This window comes from Ochotona curzoniae, unplaced genomic scaffold, assembly GCF_017591425.1.
Source record: "Ochotona curzoniae isolate NIBS_2020 unplaced genomic scaffold, NIBS_Ocur_1.0 contig_2692, whole genome shotgun sequence".
Lineage (NCBI taxonomy): Eukaryota > Metazoa > Chordata > Mammalia > Lagomorpha > Ochotonidae > Ochotona > Ochotona curzoniae.
This window is the reverse complement of record NW_024465556.1, coordinates 17,457,708-17,477,206: the sequence shown is the minus strand read 5'-3', so window position 1 is coordinate 17,477,206 and position 19,499 is coordinate 17,457,708. Positions and strand designations below refer to the sequence as shown.

Here is a 19,499-nt window from a genome sequence, read left to right as displayed (position 1 = left end):
GCTGTCTAGTACAACCAGTAAGTACTAATTCTTTTCACAGGAGGCTGATTAAAAACCAAACCGACAGAAGACAACGCTGAAGGTATTTCAGAGGTGGCAGGAAGGACACCTCGTCTCAGCCCCTCTGTCTCCTGTCACTTAAAGGGGCTCCGTGATCTCATACGAGAACCACGGGCAACTTTTTCAGTTCCTTGGGAGCCGGGACTGGAGTAGGCTCTGTGGATCTGAGAAATGCAATAAAACCGGCCAGGCCACCTGAAGGGAGCGACTGTCTCGCAGGTGGGGTCGCGGGGCGCGGCCCAGGGAAAGGTCCGCCCGCGCGGGTTCTGAGGGCGGTCCCTGCGGCCGCGCGCTGTTAACGGGCTCGCGCACCGCCCGGCGTCCCGCCTCCCGCGGCCGGCCCAGCTCCATCTTGCTGACAGGCAGGTTGTGTGTGCTGTGACGCCGAGGTTCCGTCAGGTGAGGAATGGCGCCCCTTCTTCTTCCCACCCTGTCCTCGCGCGCTCCCGGACAGCTCTGGGGCCCTTCGCCCCGGGGATAATGGCGCTTTCCGTGTGTGTCCCACGTCAGGGCGTGGCGGAGGCGGGGAGGGTCTGGGTGGGCAGCGTCTCGGGCTGTGCGGCTCAGGACCACGACCGCGAGGTGGGCGCGCCTTGGCGGTGGGTCGGGGCCAAGGTGGCTGGCGGTGTCTGCGGAACGGACGAGAAAGTTTCGGCGTCCCTGGGTGCGGCGCGCGGATCCAAGCGACCCGGGGCGCCCCTCCCTCAGGTGGACCCCGCCGGGTGGAGCAGCGGCGGTCGGGGGTGGCTGCTTGTGAAGCCTCGGCCCCGGCAGGCCGAAGGGGAAGGAAATTCTGAGAGCAACCTTGCAAGCAAACGACGTCTGGCTTGGTGACTCCCGCTTTGTGGTGACCCTACAGAGTTGAGGGAAACTTAGGACGCTTGTTCCTGCGCGTGGTGAACGTAGGGCCAGCAGGGCGCCAGCTTCGAGGAGACTACTCCAGGAAATAGCTTTCCACGTTCGAGTCCTGCTCGCTGACCTGCCGAACTGTTTTCCAGGAAAACCAGGCTTAGGAGGGAGACGGCTGATATCTGTTTCCTTCACACTCCCTCATTGCTGCCAGCAGATTGGGAGTGGAGTGGATGTGATAAAGTAATGTGCCCTAATTAGTTAATGAGAGTAATGATCTCTCAGGTGAGAAGGGCGTGATGAGCACTGTAGATAGGCAGATAGAAGAGTTTGCCCTGGCAAACTGCAAAACTGCCCCTCAGCACTCATCGGCGACCCCACTGCCTGCCTGTCCACGCCAAGGGCCCTTGCTGCCGTCCAGGTTATTTATCCGATTCGCTGGGCAGTTTAAATGGTTCTTGTGGCCCTAAAGGCCAGTTTGCAAAATTCGGTCTACTGTTGCCAAACTTTAGTCACTCTTCCTGTTTTCCTTCTTCTCCCCCTTACCCCCATAAATTTGCAGCAGCTGCCTCTGTCCCTGGGCTTCATGCCATCTGGGAGACGCCCATTGTGGGACCCGCCTCTTTAGCAGGTGACTCACTCCCTAGGGTGGAGATTGGTTTGGAGAGGCTGCAGTAACTTTCTGGTTTTAAAAAAGTGATTGCTGGCAGAGAATATTAACAGAGACTCAGGTTCATTAGAGTCTTATCACGGGACCAAGTTAAGTGGTTTTGTTGAGTTACCATGGGATTAATTTCTTTTTAAAATCTACCTTTTGCACAGATGATACGTACATAATTCTAAAAGGGATAAAGATACACTGAAAAGAATTCTTTGCTTATCCATTCAGGAATATTCTTTACATACACTTCATAGAAAGTAAAGTGTTTTATTTGTAAGGCTGCCGACCTATTATACACTTCTTTCCCTGACAGTCTGTGAGCCCGGGCCCCTAAACCCACAGGGGAGACCCACAGAAGCTACTGGCTCCTGACTTTATGCCATCCCAGCTCTGGTGGTTGTGGCTGGCCATTTGGGAAGTGAACTAGTAGAGGAAAGACCTCTCACTGGAACTCTGCTTTTCAAATAAAATAAAATAAAAATATTTTAAAGGCTCCCCCCCCCCCTGATTTATCAATTTCTGTTGGATTGGCAGATCTATATAGAAAGAAGATAGAGAAAAAGATCTGTTTGCTGGTTCAGTTCCTAAGTAGCTGCAATGGTCAGAGCTGAGCTGAGACTGTCTGAAGCCAGGAGTCTTCTGTGGGTTTCCCACAGGGGTGCAGGGTCCCAAGGCTTTGGGCCATCCTCTACTGCTTTCCCAGGCCACAGGCAGGGAGCTGGATGGGAAGTGGAGCATCCAGAACACAAACTAGTGCCCATGTGGGAACCCGGTACATGCAAGGCCCAGATTTCAGCCCTTAGGCTACTGCACCAAGCCTAGCTTTTTTTTTTTTTTTTTTTTTTTTAAGATTCACTTATTTAATTGGAAAATCAGATATACAGAGAGGAGGAGAAACAGAGGAAGATCTTCCATCCGATGATTCATTCCCTTGCCATGCTGATCCAAAGCCAGGAACCAGGAGCCTCTTCCATGTCTCCCATCTGGGTGCAGGGTCCCAAGGCTTTGGGTCGTCTTCGACTAGTTTCTCAGGCCACAAGCAGGGAGCTGGATGGGAAGTGGAGCTGCTGGGATTAGAATCGGTGGCATATGGGATCCCTGTATGCTCAAGGCAAGGACTTTAGCCACTAGGCCACGCCGCCAGCCCAGCTTATTTTTTCAAGTTTTATGTACTTGAAAGTCAGGCTTTCAGAGAGAAAGAGAAGATCTTCCATTTGCCATTTTGCTCCCCAAATGGCTACAATAGCTAGAGCTAGACCAGGCTGAAGCCAGAAGCCTGAATTTTATCAGAGTCTCCACAAGTGGTAAGGACCCACTTGTGGCCACCATCTTCTGCTGCCTTCCCAGGCTGATTGTTAGCATGGGGCTGGATGGAAAGCGGAGCAGCCAGGACTTGAACTGGTGCCCATATGGGATGCTGATGTTACAAGTAGCACCTTACCCATCTATGCCACAATGTTGGCCCAAACTGCTTCATTTGTAATAGCTATGTAGCACTTCATCATATGAATATCCGTAAATTGTTACCCATGTCTCTAATTTGTGGACATCTAGGCTATTTTATCATTTTTCTATTATAAGTAATGCAGTGAGGGATAGCTTTGTTCATACATACATTTTGTAGGTATTTCTGTAAGGTTAATATCTAGAAATGTAATTGCATTCTAGTCCTTTCTGTAATTCTTCAAATGTAATTAAAAAGGTGCATTAATTTGTTTTATACCCAAATAAGTTTTCTTCTGTCTTGAAAATCTTGTTGACATATTCTTGACCCTTAAGAACAAGATTGAGTAGCTAAAAAATATTGAAATAGGATTTTGTCACCAGAATAGTTTTTTCTTTAATTTTTAAATTTTATTTTTAAATAATGATTACATGGCTGTTCAGGGAGGGAAGGATCGAGGTTTAGGGAAAATTGGGTGAACTCATTGCTTCCAAATTTGCTATTTCTTCTTTTTGTTTCTGGGGGAAGAGAAGAGAAAAAGGGGAAACCATTCAGCACTTTCCACACGTCCCAGTACCCGGGGATGAGGAACTGCCACCTCATACCAACCCAGAGTCTCAATGTGTACATATTCCAAGGGTTCTGCCCGAGTGGTTTGAATAGTTCTGAAATGCTGTCGATTTCACTGATCCGAGGATGATGTCACCCTCCCAATGCTCATTGGTTCCATTCACTGATATTTTTTGCTGTCATCGATTGTTTGGGGTGCTTGTCCAATTAGCTCACCAGAACAGTTTTTTTTTTTAACACACAGACTATTTGTATGTTCTTTTATATTCTTTGTACTCTTTAAAATTACTTATTTGTCTTATGTTTTTTTCAGGTTTTTGTTTTCTTTTGACCCCGATCCCTTGTGCCTTTTTTGCCTGGTGTGTCTGCCTCTGCTGCTCCTTCAACCCACCAGGCTCACAGAGGAAAGCAAAAAGATGAACCTGCTGCTTTTTTTTTTTTTTTCATCTATCACTTTTCTTGCTATCTTTCTTACTGATGTAACTTTGATGCTTTGTATGCTAAGTCATTGTGAGTTTAGCAGATTTTTAACTTCTGTCTTGTGTTTATGTCATAACTTAAATGTTTCTCATTTTTCTAAACTGCCTACTGAGCAGACTGGGAACAAACACCTCTCCTCTCCCTACCCCGCCCCTTTCTGTCATTAGGACAGAGCTTATTTTGTAAATGTTGACTAGAGTCCAGTATGTTTTGCCACCTAATGTGAAAGAAAGGAATCATTTATGGCCAAACTGAGAAGTTCCAAGATGCATATTTAAAGGTTTAGCCAATCATATGCTACATAGATGACGGACAGTTCTGGGAACCAGGTGTGTCTCAAAGAATGGCAGAGTCTACATACCTAGAAGTTTTGTTGGTCATGCACACTCTCAGGTCTTAGGCTAGAGCTGTTCAGTCTCGGCTTTAAAAACATCCCCAGGTGATGCATATACATATTAAAGTTGGAAAAAACCCCGAGTTTGTCTCCTACATTCTTCTAAGAAGAAAGTCAAGAAGGTTGAGTGACCAAGACCAATTCAGGCCTATTAGTTAATTATTATATGGTTTCTGCAGAGGTTTAATGGGAATGGTTCAAGGGGCAGAGATTTCTGATTGTAAATTGTAAGTAGTGAGAGATTGAGTAGATAAACCAGAGGCAATACTAAGGAGACCTGAATATCAGGGCAATGGATTTTCATGTGAAATTTGCAGCAATAGTCATTGAAAATTTTTTTTAGCTGAGTCGTAATATGCTGAAAGGATAGTAATTTAGGAAAGTTCAACTACTAACAATACCCAGAAAAACTAAAAGACTGTGTTTAAGCAGGAGAGTACATGGAGCTGTCATTTTAGTAAAATTGATATACCAGAATGAAATCTAAGAATAAGCATGAGGTTAAAAATGATAGGAGGACTAAGAGAAGCTATTTCCGAAGAAGAATGGACAACCACTGGGACAAGCACTGCAGCAAAGTAGTGAAGCCTGCCACAGGACTTCTGTTTGGCTCTGTTGCTCTTACTCATTTTTTGATGATGATCTGCTTCACAGTTACATGTGACTTTCTGCTTACACATAATATTGTTCTGTTTTTTGGTGCCAGTCTGTCTAGCACTTTTTAAATCTAGTTCATCATTTACTCTCTGTTCAAAGTAATGCTTTTATAGTAGATGTTGAATATGAACGATTCTGTAAAAGTATAGATTTGAGTAATTTCTAGGTGTATTACATTTATTCATCAATAGTATTCTATATTCCATCAGGCTAATACATAGTATTTTTTAAAACAAAGATTTAGGACCTGGCATTGTAGCCTAGCAGCTAAAGTCCTTACTTTGCATGTGCCAGGATCCCAGATGGGCGCAGTTCATATCCCAGCTGCTCCACTTCCCTTCCTGTTCCCTGCCTGTGGCCTGAACAGTCAAGGACAACCCAAAGCCTTGGGATCCTGCACCCACACAGGAGACCTGGAAGAGGCTCCTGGCTCCTGCTTTTGAATTGGCTCACCTCTGGCTGTGCAGCCACTTGGGGAGTAAACCAATAGATGGAAGAACATTCTGACTCTCCTCTCAGTAAATCTGACTTTCCAATAAAAACCAATTTTTTAAAAAATATTTATTAACTTGAAAGGCATAGTGACGGAGAGGAAAAGACCAATATCTTTCATCTACTTATTCATTCCTCAAATGACCAGGAAAGCCTGGGTTAGGCCAGGCCAAAACTGGGAGCCAGAAACTATAAAGGTTTTTCACATAGGTGCCAGGGACCCGAGTACGTGACCCGTCATCTGCTGCCTTCCTAAGTGCGCTAGCAGGGAGTAGAGTATCCAGTACTTGAACTGGCACTAAAATATGGGATGTGGGGATACCAAGTAGTGACTTAACTGACTGGCCCTCAAAACCTATCCTGAAGGGTATTTTTAAAATGCATTTTCTTCTATTGCTTTTTTGACTTGTGTTAGTTTAATAGTGTATTTACAAATGTAAAACTATGTAAATAAGTTTGGTTTTGTTCACACTAATTCCACTATATTTTCTTTTTTTTAAAGATTTTTTCTTTTTATTGGAAAGATAGATCTATAGAGAGAAGGAGAGATGGAGAGAAAGATATTCTGTCCAATGATTTACTCCCCAAATGATGACAAAGGCCAGTGCTAAACTGATCCAAAGCCAGGAGCCAGGAGCTGCTTCTGCATCACCCATGCCGGCGCAGGGTCCCAAGGCTTTGGGCCATCGTCTTCTGCTTTCCCAGGCCACAAGCAGGGAGCTGGGTGGGAAAGAGCAGCTGGGACATGAACTGTACCCATATGGGATCCTGATGCATGTATGGTGAAGATTTAACCACTAGGCTGTTGTGCCGGGCTCCATTATGTTTTGCATAACCTGCCTTTAAAAAAAGCTTTGTGAAAAAGTTATACATACAGAGGTGGGTAATATATTCACCTCTCATGAACAGGTTGCAGCTCATACCTGACCTTGTTTAATCTGTATTCCTGCACAAACCCTCCATATTATTGTGAATCAAGTCCCACACATACTTTCTCTCTGAATTTTTAGTGTGTATCTGTAAAAGAGTGTGATACTTTATGGAAATCATAGAACCATTTTCACATCTAAAGAAATAATTTTGTGGCTGGTGTTGTGGCATAAAAAAATTAAGCCAGCCGCAAGTGGAGCCACATGCTCCACTTTTGATCCAGCTGCGTGTTGCAGTGCCTGGGAAAGCAGAAAAAGATGGCCCAAGTGTTTGGCCCCTGTATAATGTGGTAGACCCAGAATAAGTTCCCTGATTTGGCCTTGCCAAACCCTGACTGTTGTGGCCATTTGGGGAGTGAATTAACACATGGAAGATCTCTGTTTCTCCATCTCTATCCTGAACCCACTAGGAGACCAGGAAGAAGCTCCTGGCTTAGGATCTGCACAGCTCTGGTCATTGTTGCCACTTGGGGAGTGAACCATTGGATGGAAGATCTTCCTATTTGTCTCTCCTCTTCTCTGTATATCTGACTTTGCAATAAAAATAAATAAATCTTTAAAAAAAATATATTGTGGGTCCGGCGGCGGCATGACCTAGTGGCCAAGTTCCTCACTTTGAACGCTCTGGGATTCCATATGAGTGCCAGTTCTAACCCGGCAGCTCCAGTTCCCATCCAGCTCTCTGCTTGTGGCCTGGAAAGGCAGTGCAGGACGGCCCAATGCTTTGGGATCCTGCACCCGTGTAGGAGACCCAGAGGAATTTCCTGACTCCTGGCTTCAGATCGGCACAGCACCGGCCGTTGCACTCACCTGGGGAGTGAATCATCGGACGGAAGATCTTCCTCTCTGTCTCTCCTCCTCTTTGTATAACTGACTTTGTAATAAATATAAAATAAATCTTAAAATGTTGTGTCATATAAAAGGGCAGAGAAAGCACCACAGATTTCTGAGGTTGTGTTAAAACAATTAAGAGGCAATAAAAACAAAGTTTGGTCAAGGTTGGGATTGATTGACCATTCTGATTTCAATGGATTGAAATATAGCAAATACATATAAGTCTTTGAATTCATGTTGATAACGGAAAGAATCATTGATCATTTTACATGCTAGGCAGCTAGATTACTTGAAAACTAATTTTAAAAGGGGAAAAATCAAATATCATACTGCTCTTAATCTGTATTGTGAGAAAAACTGGATCTGACAAGGGGAATTACTCAAGAATACCAGATAATAGATGAAGAAAGAAATACAGCAGGAGTTTCAGGAATTGTTCCTCAGCCACAAACACCAGAGACAGTCAATGTTAAGAGTGTTCCTTGGAGGCCTGGCACGTAGCCTAGCGACTAAGATCCTCGCCTTGAATGTGCCTGGATCCCATATGGGCACCGGTTCTAATCCCAGCAGCTCCACTTCCCATCCAGCTCCCTGCTTGTGGTCTGGGAAAGCAGTTAAGATAATCCAGAGCCTTGGGACCCTGCACCCGGATGGGAGACCTGGAAGAGGCTCCTGGCTCCTGGCTTCAAATCAGCTCATCTTTGGCTGTTGTGGCCACTTGGGGAGTGAATCATTGGACTGAAAATCTTCCTCTCTGTCTCCCCTCCTTTCTGTATATCTGACTTTCCAATTAAAAACAAAAAAGTGAATGAGAGTACTGAGTAGATTTCGCTTTGCATAATTATAAATTTCTAAAAATCCAGGGTTTAGTCCTAGTGTATGTGTGTGACTCTGGAATATTAGCTTTTTTTTAAGGGTCTATTTTATTTGGAAAACAAATTATAGAGGGAAACAGAGAAGAAGAGACAGAAAGATCTTATTGCCACTGTTTCACTCCCCTAAAGGCCACAACAGCCAGAGCCGAGCCGATCCAAATACCAAGAGCCAGTAGTTTCTTCTGGGTCTCCCTTGTGGATGCAGGTCCCAAGGCTCTGGGCCGTCCTCCACTGCTTTCCTAGCCCATAAGCAGGAGCTGGAAGGGAAGTGGAGTAGCCAGGGCATGGGCTATACCCATTTGGAATGCTGGGCTTGCAAGTAGAGAGGGTTAGCCTTCTGAGCCACAGTGCCAGCCACCCTATAAAATCAACTCTTAATGACTATGCTAAATGTTTTCTCACATCCAGTTTTTTATCTCCATTCAGGGGGATTTCTCTGGAACCTAGAAAACATTTTTGTTTTCCAAAAGAAGATGTGTTTATTCATCTGAAAGACAAAGTGCCAGAAAGAGGGAAAGACACAGATCTTCCTCCCGCTGGCTGACTGTCCAAGTGTGTGCCACACCAGGTTTGGGCCAGGCTAAAGGCAGAGGCCAGAAACCCCATCCTGGTCTCCTACTTGGGTTACCCTGCCTTCCCAGGTGCATTAGCAGGGACTTAGTTTGAACAGTACAGTGCTCTGATGTGGACTGCCAGCTTTGCAAACGCTGGCTTAACCCATTACACCACAAGGGAGGTCTTGCATTTTTTTCATAGCTATGCATTCATTTTAATGTTACCTTACGTTTGTGTCAAGAAATCTACTCCCACTTGTGAAGTGATATAAACCAAACTGTTGACATTTTTAGAAATTATTTGGCTTTTAGAATAGTTCCTAAATAATAGTATTGGTGGAATTCAGATACAAAAAATTCAGTTGTGGTAAGAATCATAGTATGCATAAACCAAGTTGGAACCGTTAGTGTGCTGTACTGACTCTATTGGTGCAAGTGGTGAACCAAAGAACATTTTATAAGCTTTGTTTATATCCCATTACCCACATTTTAGTGCCTGCTAGATTCTGGAAAGAACGAGTGTTGTACATAAAACCCTTTGTGTACATCTATGTGTATTCAGAAGCCTTAACTCTTAAATTACAGGAGGCATTTTTCTTTATTGTTGTTACAGAATGTCATACCCAAGCTATCCGCCCAGTGGCTACCCACCTTTCCCTGGATATCCTGTGAGTATTGCCACTTACATACTGCAAGCAATTCGTGTCCTTGGAACAGTTGTCATAGTACTAGTCTGTGATGGATCTTAAAATCATGTTGCAACTCAGATGTTCTGAGTAAGGATAGATGCAGTGTACGGACTTACAGCCCTTACCTCATCTGCTGACTGCTCAGTTCTAGCTGATTGTGGATATGACTGTGCAGGAAAGCAGGCATGTGTTGCTGATTATTGCAATTTTTAAAACAAAAATAAATCTGTTTATTTTTATTAGGCAGATTTACACAGAGAAACAACAAGGATCTTCCATCCACTGGCTCACTCCCCAAGCGGCAACAGCTGGAACTAAGCCAATCTGAAGCCAGGAGCCAGGAGCCTCTTCCAGGTCTCCCACGTGGGTGCAGGGTCCAAGGCTTTGGCCCATTTTCCTCTGCCTTTCTAGGTACAAGCAGGGAACAGGAAGGGAAGTAGAGCAACTGGGATATGAACTGCGCCCATATGGGATCCTGGTGCTCAAAGGTAGAGGATTAGTCAGTTGAGCCATTGAGCTTGACCCAGTTATTACCAGTTTTAAGACACTTGGATTTTACATGAAACCTGGATTTTGATCAAGTTTTAAAAATGTATATGTGAAAAACGTTACTTGCTGGGCCCGGTGTGGTAGCCTAGTGTCTAAAGTCTTCGCCTTGCATGTCCTGGGATCCCATATGGATTCCAGTTCATATCCTGCCTGCTCTACTTCCCATCCAGCTCCCTGCTTGTGGCCTGGGAAAGCAGTAGAGGACAGCCCTAAGCCTTAGGACCGTGTACCCACATGGGAAACCAAGAGGAGGCTTCTGCCTCTTGGCTTTGGATCAGCTTAACTCCGCCATTGCAGCCACTTGGGAAATGAACCAGTGGATTGGAGATCTTCCTCTCTGTCTCTTCTCTCTGTTAATCTGACTTTGCAGTAAAAATAAATCTTTTTTTTTTTTAATACTTAGAAACAAGTTGCTTCTTTATTTAAATAAGAACCTCATACAACCACAGGAATACAGATCTGTTCAGAGAGGACAGAGTCGGAGAAGGGGTAGTGGCAGGTCACCTTTACTTCTTTTGTTTTTTTTTTCTTCTTCTTTTTTTTAGGAACAATGTTTTATTGTTATTATTATTTATCATCTTAGGATACAGTTCCATAGGCTCCTGGGATTTGTCTTAACCCCTCCCCAGTTCCCCTCACCAGCTAGTTCTTCTATGTCATTGCTAAAGTATAGTTCTTCATACACAGTCATATGTCCATCATTGTGGGCATGGACATTGGCAGAGAGTCCAGCATCCTATTGTCAAGATATAGTAAACAGTTTCATTCTAAGTCCATCTTTGTCTGGAAGTAGAAATGCATACTACATTGTATCCTCACATATGGATATATTAGTCTCCATTTCACAGTTACTATACATCCCCTTAAATGAAAAGTCACAATACAAAATCAACAATAGGTAGAAAATAGAAATTTATAATGCATGAAGTTAAATAACATGTTACTAGATGTGACAGTCCTCATTGCACAGCTATTATAAATCCCCTTAAATGAAAAGCCACAACACAAGATCAACAACAGGAAGAAAAAAAATTAACAACACCATGAAGTTAAATAACATGTTACTGAAAGATTAATGTGTCACTGAAGAAATGAAAAAGAAAATCAAGAACCCTCTTGAAGAAAATGATGCTACTGTATGATCTGAGTCATTTAATTTAATCACAAGAAACTAATTTGAAGAGATGAAACTAACAAAAACAAAAACATCAAAATCCATGAGATATAGCTTCTGCTGATTTTTGTTGGTAAAATATGTCTCTTCTAGACAACAAATAGATGTGTTTTGTTTATTAATCCAGTGCACTCAATCTATGACTAAGTTTGATTAAGCTTAAGCGAACTACTTCCAGGGTTAATATGTACGGGTGGTAATTTGGTCCTGTCGTTTTAGGAATGGGTTGTTCATTGGTTTAGTCTTCTGTTGTCATTTGACTGGGATGTTCTTCTCATTTGCCTTTGGTTTTGTTGGGTGCTATTCCTCCTCTCTGTTAAGAGAACATCTTGAAGTATCACTAGTAGGGCAGGTTTGGAAGAGGCAAATTCTTTTAACTTTTCTTTACTGTGGAAGAATTTTATTTTATTTTCAAAGACAAAAGAAAGCTTTGCTGGATACGTTATCCTGGACCAACAATTTTTTTCTTTTAGAATCTGAAATATGCCACTCCATTCTCTTCTTAACTATAGAGTTTCCTGTGAGAGGTCTCTTGTGAGTTTAATTGGCATCCCTTTATATCAGTTGATTTTTTTCATGTGCACATTTAAGGATCTTTTTTTTTATGTTTGATTGAAGAGAGCTTGATGATCATGTGTCTTGGTGAAGATCGCTTATGATCAAGCCTGTTGGGAGTTCTGTGCCCCTCCTGGATGTAATATCCCAATTCTTTCTCTAGATTAAGGAAATTTTCCCTTATTACTTCATTAAATATATCTGTAAAACCAGTCTCACTTTCTGCACCTTCTGGGACTCCCATAACTCTGATATTTGACCTCTTAATACTGTCTTTCAATTCTTGAATACTTTTTTTTTTTTTGCCTGATCCAGCTCTGCTTCCAGCTTTTTGTTTGCTTCCCCCTGGTGACAGAAAATATCTTCCAATTCTGAGATTCTTCCTTCTGCTTACTTCATTCTATTTTGGACACTCTCCATTGTACTTTTAATTTGCTCTACTGTGTTCTTAATTTCTGATATATCAGCCTTGATTTGCTTTATTGTTGATTTTTCTTGTGTAATATATTCCTTAAATTCTTTGAACTCTCGTATGTGCTTCTCATTTTTGATCAGAAACTTTATAATAAGTTTTCTGAATTCTGTATCCCCCATTTTCTCGATGTCTTCCTGAGTTAACTCGGAGGTTGGCATAAGGTTTTTGCTGCTTTGCAGGAGAATTTTCAGTAATATTCATTGTGCCTCTGATTTTTCTTTTGCTCTTGGTCATTGCACTTCTAGTTATCAGATTCTTCTGCTTGGGGCAGGTTTCTAAGCTCTGTCATCCACAGGTCTACAATTCGATTTTACTTATTTCCATTGGTACACAACTCTTTGCTTGTAGCCAATTGTGCCTCTCCCTCCAGCGACTTCCAGGTCTGGGTTCTTATGTTAGGTTTCCACCATGGCCTCTGTAGCCCCAACTCCTGGCTTACCAGTCTCCACCTCCTGTGATATCATGCTGAGGCTGCACTGTTGTCTGTACAACCTTTCTCCCTCTTCCAGTTGGAGCATGTCCCAGGATTAGGGAGACACCAGGTGTCCTATATAGCTAGGTTGTTGGTGGTGCTGATCTTGCCGGAACCTGCTGCACATTAGGTCTGGGTGCCACACGGGCCTATTTTGACCCATACGATGCCATATACCGTATTATTTTCCTGTGGGACCAGTGCAATTCACTGAACTTAGTGAGTTCTCATGAGCTCAGTACATGTGCAGTTCACCGTTGTCCTTCAGTCCTAAACTTTTGCCACAGTGTACAAAGTGGCACCAGAAATTCCCCTACTAGAGTTCTTGATCTGCTGGCCATCACGTTTGAGGGCCACCCAGACCTGTCTTAGGTGGAACCTGTAGAATGCTGTGTTGCTGCCATTAACTGAATCAAAAACAAGTTCACTCCGAGCTCAGTTTATGCTCAGTTCTTCCCCTTGCCTTTGCCTCCTTAGGCAAAATGGCACCCAGTTTGGCTCCCCAGGGGGCTGACTGGGCTGTGAAATCCACCCTGTTCTCGCACTACCCGTCTGTGATCTGCCACTCAGTCTCTGCTCCTGGTCAAATCAAACAGACCAGCAGGACGGAGGGTTCTTTGTCTGGATTCACCTCCCAAGCTCCTAAAGTCCCTTCCCACCTGGTTGCTAGTGGAGTTCAGATTGCCATTTGCTGAATGCCGCTGGAGTAATAGTCACTGCAACACCACACCATTGTTTTTGCTGCTTTCCTTTGTCTGACACTCTCCAGGTACCCCTCTGCTCTTCTGTCCTCTCCTATTTCCTGGAATGTGTCCTCTCTGCTTCATCCTTACCCTATTCTGCCATCTTGATTCTCCTAGTAAAAATAAATTAAAAAAAAAACAAAAGAAATGTTACATGTTGTTTGATTTAAAACTTACATGTAAGTTAAATCTCCCCCATGAATTATTGATTTTTAAACCTTGTGTTATAAGGTTAAAATTATAAAGGACTTGACTCAGTGCTAGCAAATTACAATGGATCAGAGGCCCCTGGATTTGTAATTATGAAACTGAGTGTTTGGAGTACATTTTACAAGTTTGCTAAGTACCACCATTATTGATAGTTTTGATGCTCTGGAGACGGAACTCCTTGCCAAGGCATGTGTAAGAATTAGACATTTGTTTTATGCTTATAATGGAGGGCTGCTGTGCATCCCAGGAGAATAGATGGAGGGACCTATACAAGTTAAGGATAATATGCATATATCCTTCATTTCTTTAAGAGTTACAGAGAGAGCAGGATGGGGTGGTTCAGTCCCCACAGGCCACAATAGCCATGGGTAGGTCAGGCTGAAGGCAGGAGCCATGAGCTTCTTCTGGTTCCCCCATATAGGTGGGGGCCCAGGCACTTGGGCCATCTTCTGCTGTTTTCTCAGCTACATTAGCAGGGAGCTAGATCAGAGATGGAGTAATCAGGGAATGAATTGGCATCCATATGCATGCTGGCATTGTAGCTGATAACCCTCTACACCACAGTGCCAGTGACTTGGTTTTTTGTTTTGTTGTTTTTTTTTAAGATGAGTACTATTTCTCTTTGGGTCACACTTGTCAATGATCACATTCATTTGAACATTACTGTGATTTTTCCAGCCTGCAGGTCAGGAGTCATCTTTCCCCCCTCCGGGTCAATATCCTTATCCTAGTGGCTTTCCTCCAATGGGAGGAGGTGCCTACCCACCTGCACCAAGTGGTGGCTACCCCGGAGCTGGAGGCTACCCAGCGCCTGGTGGTTATCCAGCCCCTGGAGGCTATCCTGGTGCCCCACAACCTGGCGGAGCTCCGTCCTACCCTGGAGGTGAGTTATGGGATGGGGATTCAGTAATAATTTAGCACACTGTTCTTAAATTTCTCTCTTCCTTCTTTATTCCAGTTTGTTCTGTTTGATGCCAGGGGATTCTCTTATCCAATCTTAGACAGTAAGGACCCTAGCTGGCAAGGTGGAGGGATAAACCTGCTTCACAAGGCCTGGATTCTAGGAGCAATCTCAGAAATTTCACTGAGAAGAGAATTGGAATGAATTTACTGGTAATAAAAAAATGGCATATGACACTATGCTTGATAGTTTGTGATCTTCAAAACCAATTAAGATGCTATAGTTAGCATGTCTGTGACCTTTAGGACAGCCTTAGCCACCCCATCCTCACCAAAAGACAGAATAGCAGAAGCTAGCACTTTTGTGTTGTAAGTTAGTAAGGACCATGAATAAAGTAAATTCTTTTTATTTATTTACTTACTATTTTTTTTTAAGATTTACTAATTTTTCGGAAAGGCAGATTTTAGAGAGAAGAGACAAAAATCTTCCATCTGCTGGGTCACTCCCCAAATGACTACAATGATTGGAGCTGAGCTGAAGCAAAGCCAGGAGCTAAGCTTCTTCCAGGTCTCCTGTGGAGACTTTGGGCCATCCTCTATTGCTTTCCCAGTCCATTAGCAGGGATCTGGAAAGGAAGTAGAGCAGCTTGGATGTGAACTGGTGTACATATGGGATGCTAGTGCTTGCAAGCAGAGGATTAGTCAATTGAGCTATCACACCATCCCCCTTTTATGTATTTTTAAACTTTAATTATTTAAAAGGCACAGGTTCAGAGAGGACAAGAGAATCAGAGATCCTTCATCCTCTAGTTTACTCCCCAGGTGGGTGCAACAGCTGGGGCTGGGCCAGGCTGAAGCTAGGAATTTCATCCAGGTTTCCCACGTGGAGTCTCAAGGCAGGAGTCCAACCACTTGAGCAGATTCCCCTGTATTTTCCAGGACATCAGCAGGCAGCTGTATTGGAAATGAAGTAGATGTGACACAAACTGGTGTCCATTTGCAATGCCTATTTCATAGGCACCAGTTTTACCTACTGTGCCACAATGGTGGCCCTGAAGTTTGTTTTTAATGTTTTTATTTTTTGTAATTTTTAAAATTTGAGGATAGAGAGCATGTATTCCTGTCTGCTAGTTCATATCCAAATGTCTACACCAGCCCGGTATATGCTGGCTAAACCAGAAGCGAAGAACTCAGTTAATCCAGGTCTACCTCTTAGATGGCAGAAACTGAATCATTTGAACTATTACTGCTGCTGCCTCACATGATCTGCATCAGCAGGAAGCTGGAAACAGGAGCTAAAGACAGGCATCCAATCCAGGCACTCCACAATAGGACACAGGCATCTTATTAGCTAAGTGAGTTGCCTGCCCCTCCATTTATTAGAAAAAAAAATTTAAGGTTTATTTATTTGGAAGGTGAAGTGATAGGCAGAGAAATAGAGATGGGGAGATCTTCCATTTGCTGGTTTTTATTTTTGTAAAGATCTATTTGAAAGGCATCTTACAGAAGTGGGGCACATCTGGACAATAAGATGCTGGACTTTATGCTAGGTATATGCTTGCGATGAAGGAATCTCCACTGAACTTGAACTGTGGTTATGCAGCAAGGTGAAGGAATCCACTATGGGGGGAGGGTTGTGGGAGGGGTGGGGGGAATCCCAGTGCCTATAAAACTGTATCACATAATACAATGTTAATAACAATTAAAACAAATAAAACTTAAAAAAAAAGAAAAAAGGGGAAAAAAAAGAAGTGGGGCACAGCAAAAGTAGAGCAGCTAAGACTTGAACTGGCTTTCATATGGGATAAAGGCATTAGCATAACAAACCATGTCACAAGCACCAGCCCTCTTCATTCCTGATCTTCCACATGGTCAGCAGAAGCCAAAGCATTTGGACCATCTTCCTCCATTTCCCTGGGTACATTGGCAGGATGCTGGATTGGAAGCAGAGCAGCTGAGACTCAAACTGGCACCCTGATATTGAATGCCATCATCATAAACAGTGATTCAACATACCTGTGCCCCAGTTCTGGCCCTATTTTTTTTTTTTTATAAAAACAAAGGAACTGGTAAGAAAAAGCAGGGACTGGTTCCACTATCAACAGTAGACAGCTTTCTAAAGTTTCTCAGCCATCATGAGAATTGCAACTTTATTGGATATTCTTTCTCTTGTTCCAGGCCAGGGATTTGGAGCCCCACCAGGTGGAGCAGGCTTTTCTGGCTATCCACAGCCACCTTCACAGTCCTACGGTGGTGGCCCAGCCCAGGTCCCACTACCTGGTAGGTACAGCTACCCAGACAAAAGCAGTATGTGGTATTTTGAATGTTTCTATTGCTCCTGAGAGAATTTAGTTTATATTTAGGATTGTCTTCAGTAATCATTTGCAGGTTTTTCTCTAGTAATAATTTTAAGTATGTGATTTCTTGAAATACATCAGCACAAAAACTTAATTTTTAAGATGGAGATAAGGACCATTTTTTAATGAAAAAAATTGTTGTAAAGCTAAAAAGCAAAACGTACAGGAACTTCTCTGCCCACTCATGTACCACAGATGATACCACCCCCAGAACTATCTCCTGACAACCCTTCCAGATGGGATCAGAACTCAGTCTGGTTCAAATACAAGAGTACAATTTGTTAAGATCTAATTATAGAACATTAAAAAGGTTCTGATGATCTGTGTTGGCTTTAGAATCAGTAAATGCATAAGTTTAAGTATCATTACCCACAACACAATGTGAAGATCCTCGTAGATTTATTCACACTAGTCAACACTGTTGTGAGAAATTCAGTAAAATCTGTTTGTAACATGTTCTCTAACATCCAGGTGGCTTTCCGGGAGGACAGGTGCCATCTCAATATCCTGGAGGACCATCTCCTTACCCTGGTCAGGTAATTTGGCTCCCATCTTTTAAATTTAGTCTGGAAAATGACAAGGGTCCCACTCTGGGCATGAGGTGGAAGAAAGGGTCGGTTGGTCGGTGTAACTTGAGACCCTGTGCACTCTGCTGCACCTGCCTTAGGCTTGCTCTTGATGGCATTCACAACACGTCACAGGTCCTTCTCACAGGTGACGGTGCTTGGAACTATTTGTTAGAGATTCACCTGTACTCTTGGCACTGGTTTTAGTTCTTTTGCCGCTTCTCTATTCCAAGTAAGCACTTTTCACTAGCAACTTGACTGATTAGGTGATGGTATTTCTGGCAGTGATTGCTGCAGAGTGATTTGTTTTCCATGTTTACCTTTGTAACTCTGCACTCTTCTTTCAGATCACTACAGAGTCCTTTTCTTCCTATCCTGTTTTCTCTCCTGTTTCTTTGGATTATAGCAGTGATGTGAGTAAGGTTTTCGAATGTTCACTGACCACTAGGTCACCTGTATGTGTCTTTATTTGTTTCCAATTTCTCATGTGTTTGTCTCTCATCACTTCCTTGAGGACTTAAGGTATTGAAAACAGTTTTATACAGCAGAGAATGGCCCAAAGCCTTGGGCCCTGCACTCATGTGGGAGACCCGAAAGAAATTCCTGGCTCCCAGCTTTGAAGCAGCCCAGCTCTAGCCCTTGTGTCTATATGGGAAGTGAATCAGTGGATGAAAGAGCTCTCTCTTCCTGTAACTCTTACTTTGAAATAAAATAATTCTTCTTGATTCCCTGCTTAGATTGTTGGCTTAGAAACTAGTAGAAGATGGATGCTTAGGCTTGTTAGTAGAACTAAATGTTAGTGTAAAAATAGAAGTAAATGGGAAGAATCACTGACCATAAAAAAATTTTTTTTGAATGTCTGTTGAAAGATGTTCTTGTTCTCTAACTGACACTGGGTTATATAAAATTAAATTAAATTTTTAAAAAAATTTATTTGAAAGGCATAGTGACATAGAACTTCTGTTTGCTGGTTCACTTACCAAATGACCACAGTAGCTGTACCAGGCCAAGCTCAAAAGCCAGGTCTCCTATGTGTGTGGCAGGGATTCAAGTGCTTTAGCCATCATTTGCTACCACACAGGTGCATTAGCAAGAAGCTGTTTTGGAAGTGGAACAGCCATGACTGAAACCAGCACTCTGTGACATGGGATGTGAATGTCCCAAGTGGGGCCTGCTGTGCCCCAGTACCCATCCCAATAATTAAAAATATTTAAAAACTTGTATGGAATCATCATGCCCCATTCCATCCTTTGTAAGCCCTGAATTGGCCTTCAGTATTTTAAAAAAACCATTGAGTTGTCTTGTAAGATTTTTAGTTTTTATTTTTGAAATAATACCAGATTTAACAGCTACAAACAGTACCACAAATTTCTGTATACTCTTTATTCAGATTCGACAAATGTCAATCTCTACATGAATAGAAAGCAATAATCAAAATCAGTAAGTAGTATTAGCACACGTTTACTACCTTTTTCTTTTTTATTCTTCATCATTTTTTCTAATTTCCCTTTTCTGCCTCTGAAGCAAATCCTGGGTAAAATATTATATTTATTGTCTTGTCTGTTAAATCTGCTTTATTCTGAAACAGTTTCTCACTCTGTTGTTCACCAGCTTGACACATTCAAAGTGCACCTTTTGAATACTGTTCCGTAATTTGGGGTTGATGTTTCCCAAATATAGAATTTAGGATATGCCTTTTTGGCAGGAATACCACAAAAATGCTTACCCAGGATTCACTTATAAAATTACTCCATGTATTCCATCCGTGATGTTTGTGGTCATTTCTCTGAGATGGTACCTGCAGCTTTCCTCTGCTGTGATTTAGAAACTGCTCAGGAATAGTTTTCCGGATTCTTTTACCCCACAGTTTTAGCATCCATGGATGGTTCTTACTTGAAACACTTTGCTGTGGCATTTGCCAAATGGTCATTGTTAAATTCCTACATATTGTTATTTTATTCCTACATATTTTTATTTAAATATTTTAAAATATTGTATTTTATGAACAGC

The 19,499-nt window shown here is 42.7% G+C and overlaps 1 protein-coding gene across 2 annotated transcripts in view; it reads left to right on the top strand.

The window, feature by feature from the left end:
* The first annotated feature begins 353 nt into the window (after window positions 1-353).
* ANXA7 (annexin A7) overlaps window positions 354-19,499 on the top strand; it is a 31,297-nt gene continuing 12,151 nt past the window's right edge. Inside the window, exons 1-6 of one of the 2 annotated variants that reach the window (XM_040975943.1) lie at window positions 354-459; window positions 9,413-9,467; window positions 14,345-14,549; window positions 16,745-16,846; window positions 17,395-17,459; window positions 17,837-17,902. In XM_040975943.1, the coding sequence (XP_040831877.1) occupies window positions 9,414-9,467; window positions 14,345-14,549; window positions 16,745-16,846; window positions 17,395-17,459; window positions 17,837-17,902 (492 nt within the window). In that variant the 5' untranslated portion in view covers window positions 354-459; window position 9,413. The remainder of the gene's footprint in view (window positions 460-9,412; window positions 9,468-14,344; window positions 14,550-16,744; window positions 16,847-17,394; window positions 17,460-17,836; window positions 17,903-19,499) is intronic. The other variant, XM_040975944.1, reaches the window with a different exon arrangement.